The sequence below is a fragment of the Galeopterus variegatus genome, unplaced genomic scaffold (assembly GCF_000696425.1).
Source record: "Galeopterus variegatus unplaced genomic scaffold, G_variegatus-3.0.2 Scaffold7085, whole genome shotgun sequence".
Taxonomy (NCBI): domain Eukaryota; kingdom Metazoa; phylum Chordata; class Mammalia; order Dermoptera; family Cynocephalidae; genus Galeopterus; species Galeopterus variegatus.
This window is the reverse complement of record NW_007733196.1, coordinates 26,617-38,659: the sequence shown is the minus strand read 5'-3', so window position 1 is coordinate 38,659 and position 12,043 is coordinate 26,617. Positions and strand designations below refer to the sequence as shown.

Genomic DNA, 12,043 nt, shown 5'->3' with positions numbered 1-12,043 from the left:
GTTATAACTTCAACGTTGCTTATTCTGCATCCAGGGAGCTTAATACTTTGTTTCTAGGACTTTATCGCAGACAATAAGAGTCCTTAAATTGCTTCCTTCCCACAGCTTCCCCTTTTCTTCCTTAGTTTCTCTGTGTTCCAGATTAGGCCCTCAGATCACATTCTCTTCATTTCACAGTTCTTAACATGACATACTGTAAGTCACTACAGCTTATCTGCTGTCTTCCCCACTTGAGTTTCCAAAGTCTTAATCTTAATAACTATTAGTACAGTGCAACTTTGAATCCAGAAGGCACAGCAAGAAATAAAAACAAGTGTGTCATTAAATCTAGCTTCAAAGAATTCAGAAACCATCAATATTTAGAGTTTTTCATTATAAAAAATAATAATAATAATAATGATTTGTTTTGGAAAAACAGAGACTTAACATTAACTTCTTACTAAATTCCAATCACTATAAAATATTACAAGGGATATTTATTACAAACTAAAGAAAGGGCTAAAACAACTCCTATACTCTCCTTTTCACAAAAAATATTCCTTTTAGCAAGTTCCAGGATCAATATCCCTTTATATTACTAATATACTTAAAAGTTATCATTGTACATTTATATAATAAATAACCTTAAAGTAAATAATACAAATAAAATGATATTTTTTTAATTGTAAAGATACTTACTGTATTCCAAAATCTAGAACTGATGGCTGAAAATGTAAGCCTTTTCCACTAAGTAGTTTGTCTGAGAAGCTAAAAAAAGAGAAAAGAGAGAATAATTTTTGTAGTTTTAAAATTTGGATGCTGAATTAAGATAATGTACTTAGACCAGTGACTCTCAAGGCATGAAATACTATTTAACTCCCTTATCCATGAATCTGAACTAGATTTTAAATGATGAAACTGAATTATTAGAAGTCTAGTATAATTCCAGAGTTTCAAAATTTAAGATCCTCTTAGATTATGCTTAGTACAACTTCATATCAAATGTACAGATCTTGTAAGCATTCAGACAGAAATTGGGATGGATTTAATTTTTAATAGGCCTCATTTCTGAATGAATTCAGATAACCTGGCTGTTTTCATAAGCCCCAAGTCAAGAAAGAGATCCAAGTAAGGTGGGCTGGGAGGGAGGGGACCCTGGCCCCCAAGTTTGTTAGAGTACTCATAACTGGGAAAGGGTGGTGCAGAGCAGCCAGGAAGCTATCACCAAGCCTGTATCTGTAAGAATAACAATCAAGTAAACTCTCACACATGGCAGGTCACATTTTCAGCAGTTGTTAATCATTATTATGATTTCATTTTCCTTCAGGATCAAAGCCACAAATCAATAGAGCAGAAAAATATACCAAAAAACATATAAAGAAAACATGGGAACAAAAAAACTTTAAAGATATAACAAAATATATAAGCATATTTATTTAAAGACATAAAATACAAAAACTGTGTGTGTGTGTGTGTGTGTGTGCGTGTATAAATGTCAAAAAACTATCAACTGCCATATGACATTTTAAAAGCCACATAATCCAAAAATGTTTAACCAGAGATAAAGGTAACACGTATAACTGTTTTCAAAGACTGCAAACTAGCTTTCCAAAATATAATCTTCCCATTTTCTTTTCCCACCAAGTAGCCCCTGACCAAGCTGATTCAGAGGTGGGTTCAGGTGTGGACATTTCAGTTTTAAACCTGCTGGCCAATAAGAAGCTTTATGACCTTCAGCAAGTCCCTCTCCAAGTTCCCATTTTTCTTGAAGGTACAACCAATGCTGAGACCTGGGAATGCCTTCCAAAGTCTTCATCTCAGGAAGAATTCTGGCTGCAATTTTTTCTTCCTCCCTCCATTTTCTGCCTTTATCTAAGCTTTCCTTCCCCTATCCTCTCTCCTTAAAGTCCTTGCTCCATTATCGTCTATCTATATCTCCTTCACCCTACCTCCAACAAGAGCTGTATTAATAATAAAGGTGATGCTTCTGGGCCAGCCCGGTGGCGCATTCGGTAGAGTGCTGCGCTTGGGAGCGCAGTGGCGCTCCCGCCGAGGGTTCGGATCCCATATAGAGACCGGTCCACTCACTGGTTGAGCGCGGTGCGGGCGCGACACCGAGGGTTGCGATCCCATTGCCGGTCATGAAAAAAGACAAAAAGGAAAAAAAAAAAAAGGTGATGCTTCTATCTCCATCTGCCTATCTCTTGCCAATCTCCCACTCATTTTGAGTGTGGGCAGAGAAGAGGTAAGCTTATTTACTGGACTCCCTCAAACCCTAAAAGGCCAGCAGTAATTCCATGACTTGCTTGCAGAGAAGGCCACTAACACACCCAGTTGCCTCCAGAAATGATTTGAAGAGCCATAGGAAGTGATGGAAGTGAAGAGGTGCCAACAGCAGGCCCACCATGGCCACCCTATTCCAGACCGAGCTGGCTAGGGCTCAGCATTCCAGAAGAAGAAAACAGGCAACTTCACAGAACAAAAATTAACTCTGGCAAAGTCAGGCCACTGTATGAGTATGAGTAAAATATTTAATGACAGTCTTCTTCCTGTCCTGTACATCTGATTTTACACACAACTTCCAAACGAACAGATGAGGTTTGGAGTATTTTAGTAATTCACCCAAGGTCACATAGCTACTAAGAGACAGAGCCAAAATTCCAACCCAGATCTGTCGGGGTTGGAAACACGAACACTGTTTGGGTTCAGGCATCTCATGACCTACCCAAGGAACCAGTGCAGTCTAGCCTGCTGGGTGAGGCTTGGGCTACAGCAAGCAGACAAACCTAGATTCCAGGCCCCAGGCCACCATTTCTAGTCCTGAGTGGATCAGTTGCTTAACTTCTCTAAAGTCCCAGCATTATTATCTGTAAAATGGAGACAACAATAGTATCTACTTTATAGTAAGAATAAAATGAGATAAGGCTTTTGTTTCATGTCTGACACAGAGTTGTGCAATAAATATTAGATCATGTTACTAAGAGGATGACACTCATCTAACAAGAAAAGCAAAGAGAACAGAAGGAGAAGCCAAGTGAGCTTAAAGTCAAAGTTGACCTCTGGAATTGAAAGTCCTAAATGGGATAGGAGTAATTACCACTGAAAAGAACAAATGAAATATAAACCCGGGCTGTCTCACAACATAACAGATTTTTAAATCCCACAATCAGGAAGTTTCACATACCCAACAAAATTAATTAATAAGTTAACTCACAGATAAAACCATTTTAGACATAGGTACTGACCCAGAAAGTACTCACATACCTAAGTCCTCAGATATTTGTTAAAAAGACTGAGGGGCAGTAGCAAACCACCAAAATTTAGTCAAATGTGGACATCAACAATTATCCTCAAATAATAGTGAGAGCTAAGAAATTATATTGTGCTTGAAATGCAAAAGTTCTCATTTCTAAATCGACAGCTTCCAAAAAATAAAGTCTCAAGGGCCACAGCAACAGAAGGTAAGACTTCCTCCCCTTCCTCCTTTGCCTCAAAAGCCAGCATTTCACATTTCACCCTTGATAACACTATGATTCATTCATGTCAAAGTCCACCTGGCCTCTTTCACTCCTAGGAGTCCCCACACTGGCATAAAATAAACACATGCATCTTATACAAATCAATTATAAATTCATGCCACATATTTCTAATTTTCACCCTTTCTCTGTCTGTGACATAACTGTAAAGAAAAGCTCTTAATAGAGAAAAATAAAAGAGGGACCGTTTTGCTTCTATAACAGGAGATAGGCTTAGGGATAAGAAATTAAAGCAAAAGTAATCTGAGGTGTGTGAGCTCCTGTCTACACAGACCTTTCCCACACACTCTCTAAGTCCTTATTCTAAAAACCTCTGCAAAGAAGAGCTGAGCTTACGCAGTGGCAGGACAAGTGGACAAGGAATTCCACATATTATTTTGAAAAAACTACTTATCTTTGCCTAAAATTACTTGGCTTTTTCTTTTCTTTTTAAAAAAAAAAACCTTGGCCACTTTATGTATAAAAACAAAGAAATGGTTTGGAAAAAGTGGCTAGTACAAGAGAAAAGAAATTTTGCTGGAAACTAGACGACCTTAGGTCAGGTCCCAGCTGTGATAGGAGCTCCCATGTGACACAGGGTTTCAGTTTCCTCTTCAGCAATAGGAGAGAGTTACGCTGGATAAATCCAAGATCCTTACAAAAGCATTTGAATGCCCAGATTCCTTATTCCCAGGAAAATTAAATCTGCTGATATCAGACATAATCCTTTAAAAAATCAGGCTAGTAACTCATATGGAAATGAGTTCACTGTAACCTGCTGTTCCTGCTGTTCACGAATGTTATCTGACCAAAATATGTCATTTCAAAGGCTATGTTCCACCTCTCCAGAGGGAGCAGCAGGGCCCACTGACGCCAGACCCAGTCTTCCAGCTCCTGGCAACTTAAAAGGGCTTGGCTGCACTGGGGCAGGTGGCCAGCTCCAGGAACACACCCCTCTTGGGGTTATAATCCAGGAAGCCAGACCAGGTCTGTATGCCAACAAGCAAAACTCAAAGATCAAGAGTGCAAATAGGGAAAGGGGAAAAACCCACCTGAAAAATCCAGCAAAAGCTCCGAAGAGTCAGGCTATCTGAAATGGGCCTTGACAAATAGCCACTATGGATGGACAGTGAATGGAGGCTGCTTCCAGCAAAGCTACAGGCACGAGCAAATACAGACTGAGAAAGCATGGGCCAGGTGTGGAGAACACCGTGTGAGAAAGGAAAGCACAGTGGCAAGTTAGCCTGCGGGCTCTGAGCGGTAGGGTGAGGAGCAAGGCGAGCAGGGGAGCACAGGACAGAGGGCAGCCCTCGCAGGCACTGCAGCTCACCTGGGAAGTGGCTGGACTGCAAGAGGGGCGTGAGGGGGAGTCAGCAGGCTCTTGGGACACTCCATGAAACAAGACTTAGGAGCTATGGATCTGTGCTGGATGTAACCGTAAAGGTTTAACCAAAATCTGGAGAACATCGTAAGGTTTCAAAGAGGACCTGTCCTTCCCAAACAAGTGAAAACTAGTTTTACCTCCTAACCGTGACAGGGAGGATTGACCTGTCTGGTTTTCCATATTCCTCAATGGACTGCTTTCCATCTCTCTTGACATCCCTACATCCACAGCTAGCTTGCCTTTTAGATGCAAATTCTTCCAACGCCTGGAAAGAGCAACATGTATTTCTAAGGCCATGATAATATAAAGCATAGATATAGACAAAAAGGTTGCACGGACAAGAGGAAAGGTTTTCCACCCATTTCACAAATCCCCTCTGCCTCAAAAAAGGTAACATAATAGACCACACCAAAAAAATGCTATTGTCTAGACTCTGAAGTGTTCAAGGAACCACATGTTATGTTGATAAGCTGCTTACGGGGCTGTTCTTATTAGTCACAGACTGTGAGATCTCAGTGCTGAAAATGCAGTAAAAGACTTGCAGACTCATGAAGGTAGGCATCCGTGTGTTAAAACCCTTGGGCCCAGCCTTCTAAAAAATGTCCAGTGGGATACTTAGTCATTCACCATCTTCTCCTGAGCAGGAAACAGGTTTCTAGGACTCAGCTGCTACTCCCAGGGACATCAGAGGAATTCAGTACTTTTCTATCACGCAACCGGACCTCAAATTGATCCCTGCACAGATATAAAAAGCCCCAGCCTGTCGGGGAGAGTCTGTACTGAGGCTTGTCCACAGTTAGTCTGATCACTCCAGGGCAAGGTCTCCCACTGGCTCTCAGCGCTGACGCTGCTGAGATTCCTGTGATCTCAGGCAAGGCACAGAGTTTTTTTTTGTTGAAAAACTCATAACCTGAACTGCATGATTTATGAAATGGGTTCTATAACTACATGAGTTGTAAAATTCTACATCATAATCTTAGTACTACAAGTTGTCTTCTGTCTTTAATTTAAAAAATACTTCTCCCCTGAAGTTTACTGATAGGAAAAACATGAAATACACAGACATTGCTACTTAAGTTAGAAATTTACCATTCTTCCTAGTAAATTAAGTACAGTACTTGCAAAGAAGTACTTAACAAGAAAGGGAGAAATCAGTATTTTTTCCCCATTAGAATCCCTCAGAGGGGGAGAAAAAGCCATTTAGTAAAACATGACTTTCCTCCAGTTTCTTCCACTGCAGAGAAGGCTTCAGGCTTCAAGGTCCAAGCATTAACTAAACTGAAAGAGAGGATCAAAGGGAAAGTCCCAGGAGCAATAACAACAGTGGTCAGCCAGAGGCGCTCCGGCTGGTAATGGGATACCTGCGTTGTAAGGCAGCCTAGCCTGTTGATGGCCAGAACTTCCTACAGCTATGACAAAGGTCCTCCACACTAATCTGTCCCTCAAGTCGCTGACATTCTTCTCGGCGTCCATAACACCCATGGAGAGATGCTGCTTCTCTCAAAGACGTTCCTTCTGGATGGATCCTGGGCTCACAGCCCCTGTCCTGCCCTCTCCAGGATTTCGCTGACATTCTTCTCGGCGTCCATAACACCCATGGAGAGATGCTGCTTCTCTCAAAGACGCTCCTTCTGGATGGATCCTGGGCTCACAGCCCCTGTCCTGCCCTCTCCAGGATTTTCAACATCTCCCTCCCCCATCTGTTGCCTCCACTTACACATAGAGAGACTCGGCTCACGTAGGAAGAGACCCTCTGAGCTTCCACAGCTGCTTCAAGCCCTCTTCCTCCCTCTGTAGCCAAAGTGTTGGTGAAAGGAACATTGACAGCAAGGACATTTACTAAGCATTTATAGTGCACCAGATGCTGTGCCAGGCACTTCATCATCACACACATCCTATGAACCCGGCGTGGATACTATTATCATCCCAATTCCACACAAAAGGAAAGAGATGCTTTGCTTGGAGGGTTTAAGTGACTTCCTAAGGCCCACTCAGCTAGGGGTGGTTGCACGGGCACGGGAGGGCACATTCAGAAGCCCTTGCTGCTCTGCCTCCACCCCACTCCTCTCTGCCTCCAGACTCACTACCAACACTGCTCCTGCTGAGGTCATCGCAGGCTGGAAATCAAGCACTGAGCTTGCTGACTCCCTCCAGTGGCTGTGCCTCCTGAACCTCCCTCCCTTGGTTTCTAGGAAACCTCTCCTACTTCACCGACCTCTGTGGCTGCTCCTTCTCCTCTCCCTCTCAGGCTCCTCTTCCTCTGGCCATCTCTTCCATGCCACCGTTTCTAGACTCTTCCTCAAGTCTCTCCTCACTATGGCATACACCCACTAGGTTCACTAACACCAATAGGTTGGTGCTTCCTACTCAGACATTTGTCATTTCTGCAGGTTTCAGCATCTTCCTTACTATGCTTGCAGATTTCCCACTGTCACCCCTTCTGGACTTGGAAAGGGCCAGTTACCAGTTTTACTTTTGGCTAGGATGCTGGCATGTGACCTGGACTTCTCCAGATTCACCCACCTGCACTGATAAGGGAGGGAGGGAAGAAGAAGGAAAGGAATAAGAATTCATCCTGGGGACAAACAGCAGTAGTGCAGCAGGGTAAGCGGCAGGGGTTGTAGGGTCCCCAGCAGCCTACTTCCACGGCATAATTTTGGCTGTGGTTCTAGCTGCAAAGTCCCCTTCTTGCCGGTTTGTTTTCTGAGCCTGGTTCTTAAGTCTTCCTAGAGATTTTGTCAGCTGCCCAACATCTTTTCAATAAATTCCTCTTCTGCTTAAATCAGCCAAAGTTGGTTTCTGTGGTCTGACTGATTCATTTCCCAAGCCTCTGTATCTGTGGCCTAGACTCCTCCCGCTGAGCTCCTGACGCGTGTTTCCATCTGTACCAGACGCCAGCCGTGGTGGCCACAGCCACCTCCGTGTGGAACCCAAGATGGAGGTCGACATCCCACTGGCAACCCCCTTTTGGTTCTCTGGACTGCTTTCCTATCTTGGGGAGTGACTCGGCCTACCTGCCCAGCTAGAAACCTTGGTTACCCTGACCTCTGTGCCTTTCTTAACTCCACGTGCAACTGATGCTGAGCATGCCCCTGGGATTTTACACTTTCACACCACTCAAATCTGTCCCCTCCTCTCTATTCTCACTATCAAGACTTTATATCCAAAAGACATTACACTTGCAATTCAAAAACTTATAAATATATTACTACACTCACACATTTAATCATACCACATTCTGCATGCTGTAAAGAACTCCTTTAGCCAAGTGGTTAAATGACTTTGCAAAACCTGTAAAACAACAGGCCAGCAATTAAGCTCATGTTTCCCAAACTCCTGATCCAACTTTCTTCTTACTGTGACTTATGGCTTCTCCTCTGTGGTTTAAAGATTTGACATGTTTCCTAGACTCTCGGGTAGGTCACTCTATATGTTAAAATAATTAAATATGATTTTTAAATCTGCAAAAACCCATTTTGTATTACCTCTCAGCTCTAGGACAACAAGTTAGCATGCAAAGTAATTCAGTATTAGATGTCTCCAGCATTAACGGAGTTTGCCAATGCTATACATAGGAAAGAAGAGGCCAAAGCAGAAATTCACATGGAGATAAAGGAACAGGGAGATTGGGGATGAAAGACTTTTTCCTCCTCAATCATAGGTGGACAATCCAAGTTCATGCAATACTGTAGCTATTTTTAGAAAACCAAGTTTGAGTTCTCAAAGTGTCCATATAAATTCAGATATTAGCTACCTGAAGATAAGCTAGCCATTTTTAAGGCTCGTCTACAACTCTTTAAGCAACTCGGTAGCTGAACTAATTCATACTGTAAAAGCAGGAATGCCAAATCCCACTGAAATTCTTTTCTTCTCTCTTCCTGCATTAAGATATTATCACAGCCAGGGCAGCTAGATTCAGGAATCCAAAGACAAATAGAACAGGCTGCCTAACTTTCATGGGCTTACGGTATCCTCTATGTGTCATGTATCACCTATGAAACATGTCACATATGTTACACGGTAGAGCACAATCCATACTTCAAGTGTTCACAAGAGGAAAAGATCATCCAGTGTGGTACAGGTTAGGAAAAGCATTCTGGAATAGGTGTCATTGGAGGAGAGCTGAATATACCGTCCTCAGGTGAAGCTGGAGGAAGGAGTTTCAAACAGAGGGGAAAACACAAATTAAGGCATACAGATTGCAGAAAGGTTGATAAGATAAAGACTGAATTACATAAGATAATTTCTTAGTTTCTCAGTAGGATGACAGAATAATCCTATATAACTATATCCCAGTACAATGTTTTAATCAAAACACATTAAATTTTTTTAAAATCCCAGTATGAGCAAATATATCAAAACAATCTTCAGACAAATACAAAGAATGTTAGTATCATTGCCAGAAAAACCTAATGAAAAATGTATACAGTTTTTAACTTTCCTTGAAGGGCCAGCCTCATGCCTCCCTGGCAGCAGCGAGTGTAGGAGCTCCGCAGCTTCCCCACGGTTGCTGGAGTCTCGTACAAGACTAACATGCGTACCCACGCTTCACTCTTCCACAGCCCCTTCCCATTTCTCACAATTTCTGGACAGTATGTCATTACTCAAAAAGATCAAGTCTTTTCTCTTTAAGAAAAAAAAAAAAAAAAAATCTACCCTCTGAACATAATGTTTCAAAAAACAGGGCCGGCCCGTGGCTCACTTGGGAGAGTGCAGTGCTGATAACACCAAGACCACGGGTTCGGATCCTATATAGGAATGGCAGTTTTGCTCACTGGCTGCACATGGTGCTGACAACACCAAGCCAAGGGTTAAGATCCCCTTACCGGTCATCTTTAAAAAAAAAAAAAAAGGACAGAGCAGAAGCCTTTTTAATTGGACTTTCAAGTTGTTCACTAAACACATTAGCATGTACCACACGCTTGGCCACAGCATAACTTACCATCACTAAGCTCACCTTTTTTCCTTTTTTCCTTTTTTTTTTTTTGGTGGCTGGCCACTACAGGGATCCAAACGAAGTTCACTTCTTATACGACATAATCCCGCTGTGAAAATGGCTTAATAGCTGACTTTCCTCATACGAAACCCAAGGAATACTGACACTGGAGAAACCAGTCTACAGTGGGTTCAGAAAAATAAGTCCTCCTTAACACAAGTCAGAAGGGCTGAGTTTTGGGGTTTTTTTGGGGGAGGGGGTAACTTAAAAATGTGTTTGTCAAAGGCAATTTTCCCTTGAAAAGTAATCATAAAGGCAGAATAATGGGAAGTTATTGCATAATAGATACAGAGTTTATGTGTAGGATGATGAAAAAGTTCTGGAAATAGAGGTGATAGTCACATAGCACTGTGAATGTAATTAATTCCATGGAATTGTATGGTTAAAAATGGCAAATATTATGCTCTATATATTTTGCCACAATGTAAATAAATATGAAATAATGGTGAAGGTTTCACTATTTCTTTCCCAGGGTTCTGGGACAGAGATTACTCTTTGGCCCCTAATATCCCTTCTCTCTTTCCATATGATGGAATTTTTAGCTGGGCATATTTCCAAGCCTCCCTTACATCTGGGAATGACTACAGAACTAAGTTCCAGCAGATGTGACAGATGCTGAAGGATCAAGTGGCAACTTCCAGGCCCTCTTTTCCATCCCCTCCTCCAATCTCCTGCCATGAACACAAATGTCTCCCCCTCCCACCATGAGTATGAGACCCTGGTACGGTGGGAAAGGTAATGCAGAGGTCTGGAAGGAGCGGAGGTCACTGAAGTCTTCCTGGAGCCAGCAGCTGCATATTCTCTAGACTCTCTTGGGAGAGAGAAAACTCTATCTTGCTTAAGCCACCGTTATTTTCTAACTCTTACCACAAAACTGAATTCTAATTGAAACAGCTTCTCACCCTTTTCTAATGCTAGAAATGCCAGTGGCCACTGCTCAACAGAACTAATACCATGCAACTGCTCCATCACTCCAGCCTCTGCTTGCCCTGGGGGAGACGGATTCCAGCAGTGCCAACCTTTCACGGTGCCCAGAACCAAAGCTTCTCAAATAAACCAGAAGGCTAAGTGGCTAAAGCAATAGAAGTAATTCAAACCTGACAGTAGAGCAAAGAAAATTCTAAATAAGGAAAGGATGGTTCCTGCTAGGAAAAACCACTGACAGGGTAGTGGCCTATGGTGCTCCTTGGTCACAGGCTGATGTAAACTGAGAAGCACCTGCATATGACTGGTTCAGAGCCTACTGCTCTGCCTCATAGGCAGACATGCAGGATCGTGCAAGGACTTCTGTGAGATGCTTCAGGGAAGCAAGGGTGGAGGGTATTCCAGACTGATGAAGCCACACCAGAAATAAAAGAGATGCTGATGGAACACACAGGTGAGTCCCCACCCAGCCTTCTCGGAACACAGTCCTGGAAGAGGCCTCAGCAATAAAAGCCCACCATTGTTTACATTTCATGGAAGGCAAAGAGAAATTATTCCACTTTTTAAGGATTCTTGAAACTTCCTCAGTTACTGATAAACATTACCTCCTTTGCCTAGGGTGGTTAGCAGGAACCTTACAATGGAAAACAGTTGTGTTCCTGCTCTACTTAAAGTTGTCCAACAGTGTCAAACTGCAGACTTCCTGCAAAACCAGGAGAGAAAAAAATCGGGGAAAACTGCCTCTTGCTTCCTAGCCTAGTCTTGGGGGAAAGGAGTCCATGGGATATAACACAGTAGTAAAAGAAAGAAATCGGCTAACAGCCCAGGGCCTGTAGGCTCACTGGGTCCCAATCAGGGACTGACCCACATAGGTGGAGTTAACTAAAAAGATGAGCACAAGAGATCATCTAATGTTCCTGTGACCAGAACTTTAGTTTTCACTATTGTAAAATTAAGGTAAGATCCCTAATTCTACTGTGAGGATTAAATGAAATGTGTTTATAAAGAGCTTTGCAAAGTGCCCAGCAGAGCATTTGTCCTTGGTGGGGAGGAGGGGAGAGAAGTGTCCATTCTAAGGCCAGCAGAAAAGAAAAACAGTAAGGATTCATATTCTGATTTCCACGGACTCTACAAAAGCAAATCAGGGGAAGGCTAAAAAGTGCCTGTTTCAGAATTTCATGTATTGGGGGCGGGGGGGGGGGCAGGGGGGCAGAATTCCTCCAACTGAATTCCGGTGAGCTGACA

At 42.6% G+C, this 12,043-nt stretch overlaps 1 protein-coding gene across 1 annotated transcript in view; it reads right to left on the bottom strand.

Annotated features, from left to right (window-relative positions):
• The window catches only part of LOC103607071 (transmembrane protein 131-like), an 83,863-nt gene that overhangs the window by 70,582 nt on the left and 1,238 nt on the right, over window positions 1–12,043 (bottom strand). Inside the window, 2 exon segments of the mRNA XM_008591623.1 lie at window positions 679–747; window positions 5,016–5,143. Coding sequence (XP_008589845.1) covers window positions 679–747; window positions 5,016–5,143 — 197 coding nt within the window.